General features: G+C 43.2%; 1 protein-coding gene across 3 annotated transcripts in view; it reads left to right on the top strand.

The window, feature by feature from the left end:
• The window catches only part of LOC140714129 (zinc finger protein 609-like), a 231,035-nt gene extending 212,867 nt beyond the window's left edge, over positions 1-18,168 (top strand). For 2 of the 3 annotated variants that reach the window (XM_073024928.1, XM_073024926.1), the window contains 2 exons: positions 1,667-1,748; positions 13,004-18,168. In XM_073024928.1, coding sequence (XP_072881029.1) covers positions 1,667-1,748; positions 13,004-13,010 — 89 coding nt within the window. In that variant the 3' untranslated portion in view covers positions 13,011-18,168. Of the gene's footprint in view, positions 1-1,666; positions 1,758-13,003 lie in introns of all 3 variants that reach the window. The other variant, XM_073024927.1, reaches the window with a different exon arrangement.
• The last annotated feature ends 1,272 nt before the right edge of the window (positions 18,169-19,440 follow it).

The following is a 19,440-nucleotide window of genomic DNA, read 5'->3' as shown; positions in this document are numbered from 1 at the left end:
AATCAATGGTTTTAGTGATTCTCAGACTCGTGCTCAGTGAGGTGTTGTACACACAGCCAAAAGTCAATGGAGTGAGCAACTTGGCTACATCTCCCACTTCATATCCGCCAGAATAGAGTCCTCTGATATGCAGTACCTCGAGGTGAAGTTCCTGAAGTAAGGATGGTGTGGGGAAAGAAAGCCTTCTTATGGCACAATTATATTGTATATATTGTCAGAGAGCATAGAACATTACAGTGTAGTATAGGCCCTTCAGCCCACAATGTTGTGCTGACCTTTTCACCTACTCTTAAGATCAATCTACCCTTCCCTCCTACATAACCTTCCATTTTTCCATCATCCATGTTCCTATCTAAGAGTTTCCTAAATGCCCCTAATGTATTTGCCTCTGCCACCTCCCCTGGTGAGGTGTTCCACACACTCACTACTCTCTATGTAAAGAACTTAGCTCCGACATCCCCCCCCCCCCACATACTTTCCTCCAATCACCTTAAAATTATGCCCCCTTGTCATAGTTTGCTGTTAATGCAACACTTTGGAATAATTTTGTGATTTTTGTACAATTCAAAACAAATGTGAACTGCTTTAAAATTTTATTGAAGTAAGTCAGTAGTTATGCATTTGCAAAAACTTATTATCCCAGTCATTTCCACAGAGAAGACAAACCTAAGTAAATGCAGTATTATAATCCATAACAAAATAAAGGTAGAACCAGTACCCAGTGTACACATTTCAGTGCCTGGACACCTGGGCAGAATGTGTGGCTTGGGTAATGTTCGTTTCAGGATAGAAGTGAATTGATGGTGCATTTAGTGTTCTGTGTTCTTAAAGCAGTGTACTGAGATATTGTCACTGGGTGAGTTGTGAGCCTAGAATTCGGAGGTGGCAACCTGTGGGACACGGCATGCAGTACCAATCCTCAATTCTTTAAACCACACTGATAATAAAAAGATACATAATGATTATCTTTACTGCTAAATGAAGCAGCAGATGATTTTTACAACCTGAGAGCAGAGATGTTTTCATAGGAAATGTCTCACGCCAGTTTGGTGCCAGCTAGGTGGTTGCAAGAACACATTGACGTTGGATGATGCGTTTTGAAATCCTCGCAGACCTGGTGTACACATCAGTACTTGGATAGTAAATGGTTGGGCCAGTTGGTATTGTCTTTGCTCTGCTTATGTTTTTTTTCTTCTGTCATTTGTGAGGTAACTTATAGTAATTTTTTTATGCCTTGCTGCCACAAAGAAAAAACAAATTTCACAATATATGTAAGTGATAAACTGATTCTGGTTCTTATCCAGAGATAAGAGCGGTAAATACATGGTGCCTTCACTTATTTGATAATCTCTGCTCAATGTTACCATGGGACACAAAAGAATTTTTAGATTATCGCCAATTTGGGCACACACTCTCAAAAACATTTGCTACTCCGGCACTAGATCCTTTCTGACACTGGTCCTTGTGAAATCCTGTTCAACAGATCAAAAGGTTTTCGGAGAGAAATACACTGACCTAAATTCTTTGTTTTGTTGGACTTAGATTTTTCCTCTTACTAGCTGCTGGATGGTAGTTGGATGGTTAGTTACTGGAGTGCTTGGGTACAGGGAGGAAATGCTCATGTCAGCCATACATTGTTCTAATCCTGTGACTTTTCACTTTGCAGGCCTCTCCTCCCCAGCCATTGTTGCAAGCCAACAGGCTGCAGCACAAGCCTCAGTGTCCACACTATTCCCACCAACCAGAAGGTGAGAATGGTAAGGGAAATATTGTATGTTTACTGAATGCATGTTGGAAAACACATGGTTGGTGAATAAGGTTGGCTACTGAAAAAAATGATAGCTGAGTGGAACTATGACATGGTGGTTATTTGAAACATACCTTATTAAAAAGGGTTGGGTCATTGGAACTTGAGTGCAACAGTGGCACAGTTAATAAAGCCACTGCCCCACAGTGCCAGAGACCCGGGTTTGGTACTGACCTCCAGTGCTTTCTGTGTGGAGTTTGCATGTTCTCCTTGTGACCATATGCGTTTCCTCCAGGTGCTTCAGTTTCCTTCTAGATCTCAACGATGTGCAGGTTAGTAGATTAATTGAACATGTGAAATTGTCCTTTGTGTGTAGGTGAGTGGAAAATCTGGGAGAAGTTGATGGGAATGTGGGAAGAATAAATGGGATTAATGAATGGTTTAGTATAAATTGGTGGTTGATGATCAGTATGGATTTGATGGGCCGAATGGCCTGTTTCACTGCTGTATGACTATGTGTCTTAAAGCACTTACAAATGGCAGGAAGGAAATATGAGAGAAAAGGTGGCACTGTTAACTTAAGGTAGCTTTTGTGATTCTGGACGGAGTTGATGTCCATGAGGAGACAGTGGTTAGTTGGAATTTAGGGAACTCTCTTGCCACTTGGTGTATTCTAAAGACCGCCAAGCAGGATAAGGAGATGTTAATTTCAGTTCAGATTTGTTTCTCTGAGATGTACAAGAACTGGAAAGTGGTGAAATTGGGGAACTCCAGTTACCCCAATGTTTAATGGGATTATATTAAGATAGTTTAGTATTAAGGTAAAGAAAGGGAGGGATTTTAGCGAACAAGCAATTTTCTGCATAAGTGTATTAAAGCCAATGAAGAAGCATTGCTGTGTCTGGTTCTGGGCATCGGTAAGGCCAAGTGTCAAGGGGAGAGCTTTGGGGCAATGGTAAAAATTATATCATAACTGTAAGATGGGGAAAGCTAAGGAGCAGCCTGGAATAGAACTTCAGCATGAAGGATGGAATGAGAGCAAATTAGGTCTGAATAAAATGGAACCAGGCGAAGACTGGCAGGTCAAATTGTACCAGTAATTGAGGAGTTGTGGGTACAGGCTGAGTGAGAGGGATCAAGGGGCAAGACAAAGCCAGATTTCTGTATGTGACTGAGGATGAGAAGATGGAGACTATGACGAACTACAAAGAAAAATATGAAGCATTTTGGAGGAATAATTCAAGTGAGGCAGGGGCTGAATACAATGAACTGAGAGGTAAAAGCAAATATAAGAAAGGTAAACATGTATGTCCAACGTAGCTCCCTGGTTTTGTATTCTCAGAAGCAAATATTAGAATATGAGAAGAGAAAGGAGTCATTCAGTACTTTTGAGGGATGTAAATAATAAGCTGATGGTAAGAGGGGAGGTGGGGCCAAAAGCTGGTCTAGAGTATAATGGTTACTTGTTTTTTTTTACCAAGAGAGAGGATGCTGCCAAAGTCTCAAGAAATGGAGGTGGTGCAGTGAAGCATTAGAAAGCTACACTTAAAACAAACGTGGCCCAATTTAGACTGATGGGAATGCTGCTGGAGCTTGCCCAGAGGACTTGTTGTGACCCTTCAATTCTCCCTTAATGAAAGGAAGGTGCCAGAACTGTGACACTCATGATTAAGAAGAACTGTAAGGACGTGCTCAGTAACTATAGTCCAACATGGTTTGTATTGAACATAGAACATTACATCAGAGGAACAGATCCCTCAGCCCATGATGTTATGCAAAACTACTTCAAATTAGTGATCAAATGCCCAACTAAACTAATCCCTTCTGCCTACACAATATCCAAAACCTTCCTTTTCCTGTCAAGAAATGTGGAGATGAGTATGTGGAGAAAGTTGAGTTAATAAAAGCAGGCCAGTGAAAGAAAGTTGTCCTTGAATTTTATTGGAGGTTTGAGGTAAGGATGTTGTTTATATGGACTTTTAGATGATGTTTGACAAAGCCCCACACAAAAGGCTGAATAACAAAATCCATGGAAGATCCATGGAATTAAGGTAATCACAGTAAGAAAGAAAGAAGGTTGTAAATAGCAAAGGAGCAGATGGACCTTTTTCTGTGTTGTGTGAATCTGAGTCGGCCACTCGGCCCCTCAATCCTAGCGTGCCATTCATTGTTACATTGGGTGACGGACAGAACACACAGTTATAGTAAACAGTTTCTTCCCCAGACAGATGGATGACAGTCGGTGAGTTTTCTTTGGGGCAGTGCTGGAATCACTGCTTTCTAATATACCTTAATGACATTATAAATTAATATTTCCAGATTTGCAAATGATACCAGATTCTGAACAGCAAGATAGTAAAAGGTTTAAGAAGGCAGAAATAGATTTTCAGAAGGGCAAGTAACCAACAGATGGATTTTAATAGATGTGAAGTGATGCATTTTAGCAGAGAGGAGGAGGTGAGGCAGTATTTACTGAGTGGCACAGTTCTATAGAGTGAGGAAGCTAACTATATCAGCATGAACCTGAAAGTAGCAAAATCTGCAAAGAGTAGGAGTAAGTGGGCTCAGGCAACTTAACCTAAGGTGTAAAATACAGAACCAGGCAGCTATGTTGGACATGTATTTTTAAAAGGTCCTAGTTGGTTCACAACTGAGAAGTGTGTCTAGTTTTGGTCACCATGCTAAAAAAGTGTAGGTCTAACAGATTGCAAAAGAATGGTTTCCAGCTGCATTAAACCAAAGAAGCTATTTATACTGGAGCAAAGGTTGGAGAATATTTGATAGAGATGTCATATTAATGCTTTTATGGATTGCAGCCTTATTTATATGTTGTGCCAATGAACCAAAGTGCAATGTCATCTAGAGACCTATACTCCTGGCAGGATTACTCGTACAGTAAGGCCAAAGAGAAGGCACCAGACAAGATAGCATTCCAACTCTTAGTAACTCCCGGATGAGGAGAACCCACTTCTCAGTGACTGCAACAGCAGAAGAGGGCTTCAAGACAGGGTGACTCTCCGGTAACCATGGTGTACCCCAGCTCTCAGAGCCGGATTAATCTTTCACTAAGGCTCATAGGGTTACTAATGTGCAGTGGTTTTGCCATCAGCCTCTTTCCAAGCTGTCCCCCGCAACAACAGACAAATGATTGGGTGATCTTTGGCAGTATCCAGACACAAGTTCACATGCATGGCCTTCATAAAATGGTCAGCTTGCTGTAGGAAGTGAGATAGTATAAGCACAAGATCCTGCAGATGCTGGAAATCCAGAGCAACACACACAAATGCTGGAGGAACTCAGTAGTTTAGACAGCATCTATGGAGTGAATAAACAGCTGACATTTCAGGCAAGGAGCTTTCTTCAGGACTGAAAAGGAAGGGGGAAAACGTCAGAATAAAAAGGTGGGGAGAAGGAAAGGAGGACCAGCTAGAAAGTGATAGGTGAAGTCAGGTGGGTGAGAAAGGTAAAGGTCTGGAGAAGAGCGAGTCTGAAAGGAGAGGAGAGTGGATCGTAGGAGAAAGGGAAGGAGGAGGTGAAGTGATAGGTGAGGAGAAGAGTTAAGAGGCCCAAGTGGGGAATAGAAGAGGAGAGAAGGGAGAGGGACAAAAAATACTGGAAGGAGAAATTGATGTTCATCCCTTCAGGTTGGAGGCTACCTTGATGAAATATGAAGTGTTGCTCCTCCACCCTGAGAGTGGCCTCATCATGGCAAAAGAGGAGGCTATGGACCGACATGTTGGAACTAAAATGGTTGGGCAAGGGGAAATTCTGCTTTAGGCGGGTGGAGTGAAATGCTCAACAAAGCATTCCCCCAATTTACATTAGGTCTCACCAGTGTAGAGGAGGTCACATTGGGAGCACTGGATACAATAGACAACCTGAACAGATTTGCAGGAGAAGTGTTGCCTCACTTGGAAGGAGTGTTTGGGGCCCTGGTAGAAGGTGAATGGACAGGTGTGGCATTTCTATCACTTGTAGGGATATGTGCAGGGAGGGACTAATGAACAAGGGAATCATAGAAGAGAGCGATTCCTGTGGCAAGCGACAGGCAAGGAGTATGGTTGCTGCAGGTGTGTATATGGGAATCCTTCTGAGGATGTCCTCCACTCTGGGGAAGTGATGAGGGAAAGTGTCCCACTCATCCTTGGCTGGTTACCTGTCTGGTACAGCCATGTCACACCCAAACAACAGCCTGAAGCAAAACATCACCTTCACAAGCTGGAACATTGAACTCTTGTTAAAAATCTAAGCAGATTGGATTTTGGTGACCTGAGGGAGAAACACCAATCAGTGTATAAGAACTTGCAGGCACAACATGGATACTGCTGCTTTCAGTGATGCGAGGTATGCTTGTGACAGCTGGGCAAAGGATATACCAACTGGGGAAGAAAATCTTCACATGAGGAGCATGCTCACAGCGTTAGTTTTGCCATCAAGGACACTCTCCGCAGCAAGAAGTTGGGATTCTCAATTGAGTCAATAAACGTTTCTGACTCTTACATTCAAGCCATCCAAGCAACGGCCCGCAATGGTAACGGTACATTTAGTGCAACTCTTGATTCAGTGCGAAACAAAAAGAATGGCTGTGTGCCAGTCTCAATGAAGTTTTCATTCCTGTCCCTGAAGAAAACAAACCTCATTCTTCTTGGATGCTACAATGCAAGAATCAGCAAGGACACAGAGCTCTGGATCAGCGCTGTTGGCAATGTGACAAAGCCACAGACAAGTTGTGTACAGACTGTTTCAAACCACCAGCACCATCCTGAGGACCTGGGATAGTCACGGAGAGATGCAGCCCAGAAACAGGCCATTAGGCCCATTGAGTCCACACTGACTGTCAACCTCCCAACATTTTAACACTCATCTACACATCTGAAAGACCTTTACCTCACCAGAGATCTGAGCTGGTGATTGCTGCACTAGTTATTGCTTCTGACGGTCCATCAAGCTCTTCTGGATGGCACCTATGCAAAGCAAAAAAATCAAAGGACCCCAGAGATAATATGGGTTGAGCACCCCTTATCTGAAATGCTTGAATTGCCTGAAGTGTTTTGGATTTCAAATTTTGGAATATCTGTATCTATATAATGAGATGCCCAAGTCCTAACCCAGGTGGCTGTTTGGCACTGACATCATTCCTGATTCTGATTTTATGTGCTACCAGTAAAGTCTTTGTCTTAAATTTGTTCATCATGTGTACTGAGGCAGTTGTACAGTGTATTCGATTTTCATCAGCAACGTTTTTGTCAAACTCATCAATGAATTTCTCTGCTTCCTGATCAGCAGATGCTTTATCATCACAATCTTTTAAAAAATTAATGTTGTCTTTTCTTAAATTTCTGCAACCAGCCTGCTAAATATTCACAATCACCTATTTTCAGTTTTTCATGATAGATCTTTACTTATTAAGCAGCATATGTTCACTGACACTGCCCAATCCGCTCTTTCAATGCAAAATCGAGACCTTTTTACATTTTTTTGGAAACATTTTTCTATTTTTCATTAACTGCTGTTCGTTACATATTTGAGGTCACTCCTCAGAATTGTCTGTGGTGCGCCAAGACCTGCTTATCACCTGGGAACCTTCAGTGGAACCTTGTGGAATTTTCCATTTGTGATGTCATGTCAGTGCTCAAAAAAATTTCTGATTTCACAGGTTTTTGGATTTTGAACTTCAGATAAGGAATGCTCAGCCTGTATAACACCCTGTGCTGCAGGTTCCCTGGAAATGCAAAGAACCAACAATGTGCAGCCAAAGAAAACATTCTCTCCAGCTGATTGATATCAAAGATGTAACACTCAGGACCAGGGCCAGGCCCTGAGAACCACCATTCGTCTTCATTCCCAAATGTCAAGGTTGAACAGACAGAAATGTAAAGCAATTTAAAAACAAAAGGAAAGTTGCTGTGATCAAGAAGACAATCATAAATATACCAAGCTCACCAAGTAGGGGCACAAACGTAAAAGGAGATTTGAAAAATCACTAACGTCGGAGGAGTCAAAAGATGAGGGGAATCCAACAGCTCGTGAACAATTAATGAATGCAGATACTCTTCAGTGTTTCAAGGCCATGTATTGTCCATGTCTTATAGACGAGCCCCTGGTAACCCAGGATGGTGCAAGACTCTTCAGGGATAGGTCAGTCAAAGCCCAATGAAAGAACACTTCTAATAACTCCTGGATAGTCTGCCACTGTAATGGACAGCTTGAACTATCCCACAACACCCAACAAAAATACTCGATCCACACATTCCCCCACTACACGCTCCTAACTTAACCTACCATATCTGCGGCAGGTCAGGCAGCATCGAGGGAGGGAAATGAACAGGTAACCTTTCGGGCTGAGACTCTTCATGGGTTGGATTTGCTGTTCCATCAGAAAGCTTAAATAAATGACAAAGCTGTGCTCTGGAGTTCTGGCAGAGATCCTTGACCCAGGAAGAGACTCTGACCAACAGGCTCCATTGCCTCAGTTATAATCTGGAACCAAAAGAAATTCCTGCTGATGGAGAAATACTGGACTGTTAGTGTTTTGAATAGGGAAGTCAGTGGGAGCCACTATGGCTTCTCTCTCCCCCGCTGCTGGGAAATCCCTTGTCTGAGTTCTTCTGAACACAAACCATCCCCTTTCTGAAGAAATCCTATCTCCGTCACTGTGGGTTCAAGCCAGTGAGGGAAATTACCCCTGCCAGGCATATACTTGGGTGATGTTTGGGGCTTCCACTGATCACTTATGACCTATGTCCATTACCACAAAGCTTACTTTCATCCACCAGAAGTTTGTCCACGTTACACAGCTTCTGACTAATCACATCATTCCACGGCACAAGGAGGCGAGTAAGGTATCACCACAACCTTGCTTTTCCACTTCTCCCCATTCCACGTCAGACACCATCTCCTGTATTGAGCACAAAAGTTATCAGTCAGGCAGGTCCGTGAGTTCCTGCCAAAAGTAAATGGACATCATTCATTCACTTTAAGTGAGCTGACATCCATTTTGGAACATAGGAATGTATCAAACGTTCACTGGCCTCTGGCTTCAGTTGTTGTTGTTCCTCTTCCTGCCTTGTGGCACACCACTGTTTCCATAGCGTTTGGCCGGTTTTTTTTTTACGAGGCCAAGTTGCTCGCCCAGGACAGATGGAAAGTATGCAAGGAGCCGGTCAGTTTCGAACTGGGGACCATTTACCTTGAAATCCAGTGCTGATGCCACTATGCCACCGGCTGGCTATTGCCTTCAGTGCCGAGAGGTTCTATGTCAGCCGGTCCCTGGCACCCCTCACTGTGTGTCACCAACTCCCTGGCACCCCTCACCTCACTTCACCATGTATCACCCAGTCCCTGACATCGTTCATCTCACCATGTGTCATACAGAATCTGAATCTACATGTCATGGTTGATACTCAAACACTAGAAAACATAGAACAATTTATATCCTGGGTGGGTTTCCCCCCCACCCCCAGTAGCCAATATTGTCCCAGCTGAGATCCAATGTGTTTTCAGCATTGTGTCATCTGTGGTTCACCCTCACCGTGTGCAGTGGATACAGTTAGCAAGAGAAGCAGCATCCATGGGGAGAGAGTTTAAGGCCACATCTTATATGTAAAGTGCTGTGGGCAAAAGAACCTTTCTCTACAGCTAGGATACTTCGTATCAAAATCATTGAAAGATTTTGGAACAGGATCCTTAGTTATGCATTTGGATCCTCACATTCAAATAAGAATTACTGTCACTGCTGAGCCCATGGTTATTGTGCCTCCCCAACAAGTTCTCCTTTCTACATTCATTCAAGGCCAAAGACCCAGAGGGTTGAGAGGAAAGTGATATCGAAACCATCAAAATAATTCTGAAGAAGGTGGACTATACAATTAAAGTGGGAAGTCCAAGAATGAAATCACTCTGGGGCCAACACTTATCTGAGAGAGTGCCTTCAAAGAGCTTCATCCCTGCTAGGTAGACCAACCAGGCAGAATGAGAAACCAAATGGAAGAAGAACAAAAGTGGAACTGACCAAAGCTCATAGGCTGCCACAGGGCACACAAGCATCCCCTTTCTCTTCAATATGGAAGAGAACCTTGTCCTTTTCTTGAGTGTTTTTCTGGCTGACAAGATGTGTTTATATAGGACAGGTAAAGGGAAGCTGCTCCCTTTATGGTACCAGCCACACAGACCAAAAATGAAGAGCCAAAGGCTCAGAATGGAGAAGAGAAAAATATTCCCATTCTAGTTGGCCGGTGAGGGCAGTTGGTTAGTTTTTTTTTTCCAAAAGGAAGTTGCATTATTACCTGAGGGAGGAGAGCTAATGGAGCTATAATGGGTTGAGCAGAGAAATGGGAATGACTCCTGTCATACAAAGGGTCAGTGAGGATGCAATAGGCTAAATGCCTTCCTCCTAAGCTATAACAGCTCTACAATCGCTTTATCGTGAAGTCTTTTTGAATTTACTTCACCACCAGGAGTAACAGAGAGCTGGAAAATGAGAAACAATTTAAATTCCTATGTGTCTGTTTTATTTTAAACTTTCTCACAAAAGGAGATGTCATTTCACATGAAGTGTGAGGATGTGGAGAGAGTGGTTGGTGTAGTAACACCTACCCTTGACAGCATTATAGTAAAGGAAAGGGATGTGAATTTGTGTAGTCACAAACTGTAAAGTGCTGAGGGATGAATGAGGGACTATTTCTGCTGTGTGGTTGATGTTGCAATGAATGTAGTGCACAGATCAAAATCCCTGAAAGAACAAGAATGGCCTGATGGTCCCTTTGTATTACAGAGGGTCGAAGTGCTAGTGTTGACCATGACATCACTGAGAGCATTCTGATTGAACAGCACCATGGAGTCACTTACAGCTCAACTTTGTGATTGCCTGTCCTAGTTTCTCCAGGACTATTGTACATTGTCCTTGTTCCTTACAATGCAGGAGGAAGCTCTTCAGTCTATCAAGTCCTTGCCTGCTTGCAGAACCACTCTCCCACCAATTTTCCATATTCTAAGAAGAACCCACACTGGGGGGCAATTTAGAACAGTCCATTATCTATTAACCTGCTTGTCTTTGAGTTGTGGGAAGAGAGCCCGCACTGTGATGTCACCAAAAGTGGCACCACAATAAATAGAGTGATGAAGAAGCACTTTGAACTTCATCAGTGAGGACACCGAGTGTTGGAGTTGGGATGTTATGTTGCAATTTTACAAGTTGTTGTTGAGGCCACACTTGATGTAATGTGATAGGAAAGACATACTTTAAACTGGAAAGGGTGCAGAGAAGATTTACAAGGGTATTGCCGGGACTCAAGGGGCCAAGTTGTAAAGAGAGATTGGGCAGGCTAGGACTTTATTCCTTAGAGGGTAGGAAATTGAGAGGTAATTTTATATAGATGTCTAAAATCATGAAGAGCATGGTTAAGGTAGATAGGTGGAATAAAGTGGATAAGGTGGATAGATTTTTCCCAGAGAAAGGGATCTAAAAACACTGTACAACAAACTTCTTGAAAGTTTTTTGTTTATGATAGACCACTTGAAGCTGAATACATATAATTTCAGACTACTACTATTCACATTGGTGTTTGGAGAAACACAAAATTAACTTTTAATGAATATAATGAATTTAATTACATAATGGTACTGACACTTTAAATAGCTCAACTAAGCTAAAATGTTTTGTTGATTATTTTTGTTTCTACTCAGTGTCTGAGGCTTCCCACTTAAGTGTCCAACAATAATCAGCCAGCATTGATGGATTCCAGTTGCCCTGATACCATTTCTCCATGACTGTAATGTCCTGGTGAAACCTTTCACCATGCTCATCACTGATAGCGTCAAGATTTACAGGGAAGAAGTCTAAATGGGAATGCAGAAAATGAATCATTTGTGACATATTGCACCATGAAGCATGTTGTCAACCAGCTGCATGTGTTCTGGTGTTCCGTAGGTGCCAAGAAAATTTTCAATATCTTTGAATGTATTCTCTGAGTTTCTCTGGTCCCACTATAAGTTCTTCGAATTGCTTGTCATTGATAATCTGTTTGATTTGTAGACCAACAAAAATGCCTTAATCTTGGGATCAGTTATTCTGAGAAACGTCTGTCTCAAATATCAAAATCTTTCATGGAAATTTATAGCCTTTCTAAAACCCATCCTGCCATGCAGCATCTGCCCTACCTAAGCCTGCCCAGGCATACCTAGACAAGATAGAAAACCTCTCAGCTTACATTTTGGGCAACATTTTAATTGATGAATTATGAACTGAAATAACAAATACAGGTTATTTTTTAAAATAGTACATGATAGGGAAATTTTGTGGTGATTTTCATGAACAGCAGCTCAAAATCCATGATACACCCAAAACTATATAGGAAGCAATATCATTGTGGTCCAGTAAAATTAGAGGAGGTAAGTTTGAGAGGGGATGGTTTTAAAAGGGACTCTTTTATTCATGTAGAGGTATGTGTATATATGGAACGAGCTGCTGGAGGAAGTGATTGAGGTAGGTTTTGGATTCCGATAGTTTAATCTAAGGTACTTTCAGAAGTCACTGTCACTGTTGATACCCTGAACCAAGTGAGCACGTTGTTTCTCAGAAGTAAGGAAAGAGGCAGAAAATTTGTTGCACGTCGTTTTATCAAGCGCTATGGAACAAAGGAAACAGTAGCAGAAAGCTTGAAGACAAAACCTGGATGTTCAGAAGATTAAGATGGTGCTGCTTTGTGTTTAGCTATTTTATACCACAGAGATAAAGAAAAAAATATTTAGATTTACAGATAATAATTAACCAAGTAGAATCTTATTATTTAAATATTGTAGTACCAAGTTAAGCAATGAGAAAGCAATTGTTCAAGTAATGCAGAACAAAGATGCTTCTAGAACTTTCCAGAATTATACTTTGTATAACCACTAAAAGCATACTAAACTATTATATGAATATAAGAACTACATGGATAGGAGATAGATTTAGAGAAAATGAGGGCCAAATGTGGGCCAGTGGGACTAGCTCAGGTAGACACCATGTTTAGCATGGACAAATTGGGCTGAAGGGCCTGTAACCATACTGTATTACTCTGATTCTGACCTTTGGAGTAAGTCCGTGCAATTGCAGGAAGAATGTGCAAACTCCACCGGAGGTCATGATCAAACCTGTGTCACTGGCACTGTGAGGCAGCATTGCCACCCATTGTAGATGGATGCACTGCAAGGGGATATTTCTTCAAACTGGAACCCACAGAGTTGCTGGCTTCTTACACGGTCCATTTTCTGTTACAGGGTATGAGAGGGTGCGATCGATCTCTTTGTTCAAAGTCATGTGACTGGATCACGTGAGGATGCTCAGCATTTTTTTTAGACATCAGTTCAATGGTGTTCCTGGTTCCTGCCATGAAGTCAGGCAGACTATTGTAATGTTTCTCCTGCAGACTCGGATGTTTGTATTGGAGACCTGATGCCTATTATGTATGTGTCTCGGAGGCAATGAGCAGAAACAGCCTGCCTTTCTCAGTGTAAATATCTTGTAGAATATGTCCCACCCCTAAATGAAAGAAGTTTCCAATATTGACTGTACATTACTATTGTTAAGTTCACCGCATTATAAGGATGGAAGGGCACTGTAAAACTGGTCCCTACTTGATAATTCCCTCTTGCATGCTGTCCAGTGGCCCAGCCTGAAATGGACGTGGCTAACTTATGTGACTGTCATTGTTGATACCCTGAACCAAGTGAGCAAGTTGTTTTTAAGTGAATGGAGGGAGTCATTGGGCAACATTGGTGCTTTTAATCTGCCTTCTCACCCCCTAGTACACGTTCTGTCTGGGAGCCACCAGTGTGTCAAATAAAAGTTTATGCTATAACTCACATTAGCTGCTGGCTCACTCCAAGTGGGGGCATAGACTTTTCATGTTAGTTCGACATCGCAATAGGTTTAACACTTCCTGAGCAGACTTTGGACCTATTGCATAATGCTACTGTCTGCCCAGAAGCTGACTTAAATATATAGAGAGTGCAGACAAAGCTGGCTTCTCAGAATGAAGGGTGATAGTGCTGGGGAGTATACCTTCCTTCAGGTACCTGGTGTTAGCACTAGGTCCAATGGAGCAGAGTGGTTCCTACTCGATCAGAAGGATCCATTGTTCGCAGCAGCATTCCACACACTTTTTCCTTTCCAGCTTGTCTAGGATTATGGTCAGCTGCAGCTCCAAACTTGAGCCAGACCCTCATTCAGCTGAAGGGAAGTTTTGGATCATCATTGTGGGCCAAGTGCATCCAAATCCCTGAGGTGAATGGCCAGTGAACACAATACACCAGCCAGTTCTACTCGAAATGTTCATTCGCCATAAAGGTGAGGAGGATGTACCTCTACCCAACTGCGAATGATCTATTCATCATTCACGGGGGTGGGGCTGGGGAATTGTTGGATCCAGACTGTGCACAGTGCTGAAAGGAGAAAAAATGGATCCAATTATACCCCTTCCTCTCTCTACACCCTCCCCCGTGCACCCACTTCCTGTGCACACACACACACTCTGAACACAGATCACTCTGTCTCAGACTCCAGGCACCATGGGTGTTCCTAGCACTGAGGATCTAAAAGCCTGGCTCCTGAAGGCACTTAAGGTATACTTTCTTCCTTTGGAAACTTTTTATTAAGTTAGTGCAATAGCACCCAGATCTTGCCTCAGTCAGTGATAGATGTATCCTAGTTGTCAGGAACCATTCACTCCCTTGTAAACATATTGCATATGAAGGACATGCTTACTGAACACAGAGAGGCAGAATCAGTGTCCCGTGTCCTTGAGAAATGTAAATAGGATATTTTATAAGTCGAGCACAGGACCAGAAAATGACGTCAAGACTGTTCTTCTGCACTTAGGATTAAAATCAACAGCTCCAACTTGAGCCAGATTCCCTAAAGACCAGGTGGGAGATTTCTGGTCATCGATTTGGGCTGAGTTGGATTCACAACCTAGAGGTGAATGGCCAGTGAAACATACCTGTAAACTACTTTGCTTCCCATTCCCATTTCCTACCAAACTTGTCCACTCTGCAAAGCTGGCAACACCCCGTTGATTCTGGAAGTGGAAAGTTTGAAGCTGGTGATAAGGTTTTAGCCTTTATCTCACTCCCTTTGTGTACTGTCCCTTGACAGTTATAAATCCTGACAGATATTGGATCTGATTGAACTGGCGGACTCATGACGTCCTCCCCTCTCTGGTGAGAATATGAATCGATTCTAACCTTTGTGGATGGCCAGCAGCCCTGTTAGTAAAGTGGTCCAACCCAGACTGTTCTTCTCTGTAACATATTGATGAATTCTGTCACCAAGTGTCATCTTTTTGGAAAGTGAATTGACCTGTGTTCTCAGGGAAAGGGAGGAACACCTGAGGTCAGCTCATTATAACTGCAGGATTTTCTCCACTTCAGTTGTCTTTTACCCAGTTTGGGGATGCTGGACATTCGTGCCTGAATGGGCTTCTTTCCAAATTCTCCAGCGTACAGTTACTGTGAAACAACCAGGGTAAATCAGTTTTCCTTCTGCACTATTCCAAGAGCAACACTGATAGACAGGTGCGACTCTAATGATGAATTTGAATCTTTGAGCTTTGAACCACCATGTGCACCTGTCCAAGCAGCAGCCTTGCGTCAGTGTTGCCTACACACCTGCTGCAGTTTGCACTTCACAGCTTCACGGGCCATTTGGAGGGGACTGACCTTCGGCCATAGATTCCTAACAAAAAGTTTGCAGTGGAGGTAGGCTCTGTTGAAATGCTGCCCAGCATTTAAGGTTTTCCCAGAGTGTTGTCTCTGAGATTGGCCTCAGATGTGCCCAGCCCAGTTCAGGCATGGCTGTGGAAATGAGTTGGGGAATATTCAAAGTTGCCTGGGCTGTGTTACACAGCATATAAAAAGGACATGACAACTCAGTTTGTGTCATCACTTGGTAACAGAGAGTTAAATGTTCCACAAAGGTTAACAAACTGCGTTTGTGTTTTGAAAAAAACTTTTTTTTACCCATTATTGAATGGGTTCTCTCTCGGTGGTTCCACTCACTATGACCCTCTCCTCAGCCTTGGCTTTCCTACCACCTTTATTTACTGACTCTTTGAAGCACCCGCCCAGCTCTCTCTCAAGACCCCTCCCCCTTTTCTCCAACAGTACATGTTCCCCCTCTCCTCCTACTGAACCTCTTTACTATTGCTAGGTGCTGTTTGCTGTAAATACTGTACAGAGAAACTACTGTAAAATGTTTAGTTTTTTTTAAATGAAAGATGTCTGAGATTCTAGTTTCTAGAGTTTTTTTTTGTTTGTGGGTGAATTTGTTTCCAAAATCCTAATGATGTGATACTTAATTTTCTTGAACACTGCTGTTAGGTACTGGTGAATCCAACAGTGTACCTGGGGTCCCCTTGGAATGACTAGTTTCAGTGCTATAGTGGGATTAAAGACCTGATCATTCAAGAGTGCCTGATTGTGACCTTGTCACACCTCTTGTACAAAACACTCGTGTGTGTGTGTGTGTGTGTGTGTGTGTGTGTGTGTGTGTATGCATGCACCTGCTTCCCCCTCCCCCTTTGCCCCTCACTCCCCCTTCCCCACTCCGTCCTCTCCCCTCCCCTTCTCCCTACCTCTCTCCCTCCCTCAGTTAAATTCCCTATCATTCCGAGGAGAACAGCCTGTTGTATCTATTGACTTACTTCCTGGGTTATTTCTGGAAATCATAGCACCAGAACTTGGTTCCATATCCCACCCCTTTGGGCAATCACTGTGCTCTCTCTCACAGCTGAACAAATCAGCAGTCAAGCCCTGCACTATGGTTAAATCTCTCCACTGACTTGTTAACTAATAAACAGTGGGAGAAACTGAGAGTGCCACTTCAGTTGGTCCCTCCTGATCATTGATGTCTGCACTTTAAATCTATTTACCCCCTCAATCAGTGACTTCTCCATCTTAAGTTTGTCCCCAACTTTAATCAGTGACCTCTCCACTTACATCTGCTCCCTCTCTAAACAGTGGCCTCTTTGCCTTAAACCCATCTCTATTAACCTCTTGATTTGTAACTTCACCTTAAATCCATGTCTCCTCCCCCATTCTCTCCCCCCCCCCCCCAATCGGGGACCTCTCCTAAATAGGTCTTCTAATTCATGATCTCTTCACCTTAAATCTATCCTGTCCTTCAGATCAGTGATCTCTCCACCTTAAATCTCTCCTCCCAATCAGTGACCTCTCTACCTTAAACCTGTACCCCCACCCACCCCAGATCAGTGACCTCTCCACCTTAACTCTGCCTCACCCCTGTAGTGGACCTTGGCTGTTTGGTGCTGTTGCTTTCCCAGGGCAGTGGACTGTTGCTCAAACACTAGGGGCGGGTAGACATGGGCTGGGTGTGTGGTACCCCTCAGACATGGAGCTTTGTATTACAGGATGAATGCAGAGGGTGTGATAGGTACAAGACCGCCAATTACCCGGCACCTTCATGCACTCTGAGAGTTGGGTCGCTTGGATGGAGCACATGTTTCACTTTCCAACCGGCCTAGGGTTCACAGGGCAGACCGTTGGGCCCCTCTGGTCCACCACACAACGGCACAAGTCTCCCATTCAGCGTTTAGTAACATTTTCAATAGAAAAGAGATCCCTGACAGGCAGCTGGATTCAGACTCTCTGAATGATCTGAGCTTTAAAGAAATTTTACTGAAAGCCCTTCAGCGTTCCCTGCCACAAAGCAACACAGACTGGGACCCCAAAAATGGCCAGCGGCTGACAGCTGAGCCTCACTGTATGCCTTTTAAATGTGTATTGGGCCATTTGCTCTCTGCCCAGTGTGCATAGGAACTGAGTCTGTTGGCAATTACCAAGCCTGCCCTGTTGGTGACCCGATGGCTTTAATGAGCAGACTGATCGCCCAGCCTATTGTGGACCAGGTCCATCGATAATGTTGTGACTCCATCGCTCATTCTGCCAATCAGTCAGTTCCTTCAGATACCAGAACATTCTCCACCTCGGCTGTTTCTCGCCTGGGGTCTGGGTCCTAGCAGAGAGGCAGCACCTGCTCCTACTGGTGTCTCTTGCCTCTGTACTTGCTCTGTCCCCATCCTGCACAGGTCACTCAGTCACCGCAGACGGGAAGGCTGGCTGTTCGTACTCTCTCACTTGTCCCGAAGAGATGTATAGTTTCCAGAGCCCATTCCCTTCCCACCCCCCGTGAATGTAGCTGTGCGTCAGTCTGACGGAGCCTCACGGTACTTGAAGTGTAGACGTTTACAACATATTATTTTTGTTGCTGCGTTGGATTGGTTTCTTGATAAGTGAAATGGAAGCTCTTACTGGTGTATCTCATGTAAAGTGTATATTAAGGAGTTCTTTTTTTATACAGTACTGTACCTTGCCTTGTGCATTTAGGCAAAAAAAAAGTAATAAATCTTTTTATGAGACAATCACAACCCTTGTTTGGTCTCTTTCCTCTAAGGATCAGTGGATACTTACAAAGTTTGCTTGACATTGGGCCTGCTAGATTTTGGAGGGGCCCACCTGCCTCTCACTGCCCAGAGAAGGTTATGGGGAACATCTGTTAAACTCTGGCTGATGGTAGTTTCACCCCTTCTGGCTCTGCCGCATTAAATCAGTCATACAGTAAGGTTCAAATGTTCAACCAGAAAGGTAATTAAAGTTCTCTCACCAAAGAAACCTGCGGAAAGTACAATGGTAGGAATTATAGAGGTGCCTCAACAAGAAACAGGTAATTGCAACAGATTACTGAAATCCCATTATCGTTAACACATCCATAGGCAAGGTGGTGAAGAAGGCAACAGGCTGGCTGGCCTTCATCAGTCAGGGCACTGAGAATAGGAGTTGGGATGTTATGTTATAGTTGTACGTAGATGAGGCTGCAGTTGGTCACCCTGTCAAGGAAAGGCATTATTCAAACTAGGAAGAGTGTAAAGATTTACAGGGATGTTGCCAAGTCTCAAGGGACTGTGTTGGATAAGCTAGGACTTTATTCCTTGGAGCGTAGGAGACTGAGGAGTAATCTTACGAAGTGCATAAAATGATGAGGGAATAGATAAGGCGGATGCACAACTTTATTTTCCCCTAGAGAAAGGAAATGAAAAAAAATTCTAGGGAACATAGATTTAAGATGAGAAGGACAGATTTAAAAGGAACCTAAGGGGCAACTTCACATAGAGAGTGGTGGGTATGTGGAACAACATGCCAGAAGAGATGATAGAGGTGGTATAATGACAGTGTTTAGAATATACTTGGACGGGTAAGTAAATTGGAAATGTTGACTCTAAAAAGGGGTTCCCAACCTGGGGTCTACAGAGCCCCTTGCTTAATGGTATTGGTCCATGACAGAAAAGGTTGGGAATCCCTGGGAGAGGGATATGGGGCAAATGTGGGTAAATGGAACTAATTTAGATGAGCATTGTGGTCAGTATGAACCATTTAGGCTGAAGAGCCTATTCCCATGCTGTGTAACTTCATGACTCCATCCCATTGTGGGCAATCTCTCATCCAGTAGTTAATCATTTAAAGTAAATTAGGAGGTTGGGATTAGTACAGAGAGGTTAGCATGGTTGTGGTTGGCCAAATGGCCTATTTCCATGCTGATCTGTGACTGAATTCCTTAAGAACAATCATTGCTACCATTGGAAGAGCTTTGCAAAATTTATTTGAAGGAATTGGGAAAATCAAAACAAATGACTGATTGCGAT

Source organism: Hemitrygon akajei, chromosome 21 (assembly GCF_048418815.1).
Source record: "Hemitrygon akajei chromosome 21, sHemAka1.3, whole genome shotgun sequence".
NCBI classification, from domain to species: Eukaryota; Metazoa; Chordata; class Chondrichthyes; order Myliobatiformes; family Dasyatidae; genus Hemitrygon; species Hemitrygon akajei.
This window is presented reverse-complemented; position numbering and strand designations above follow the sequence as displayed.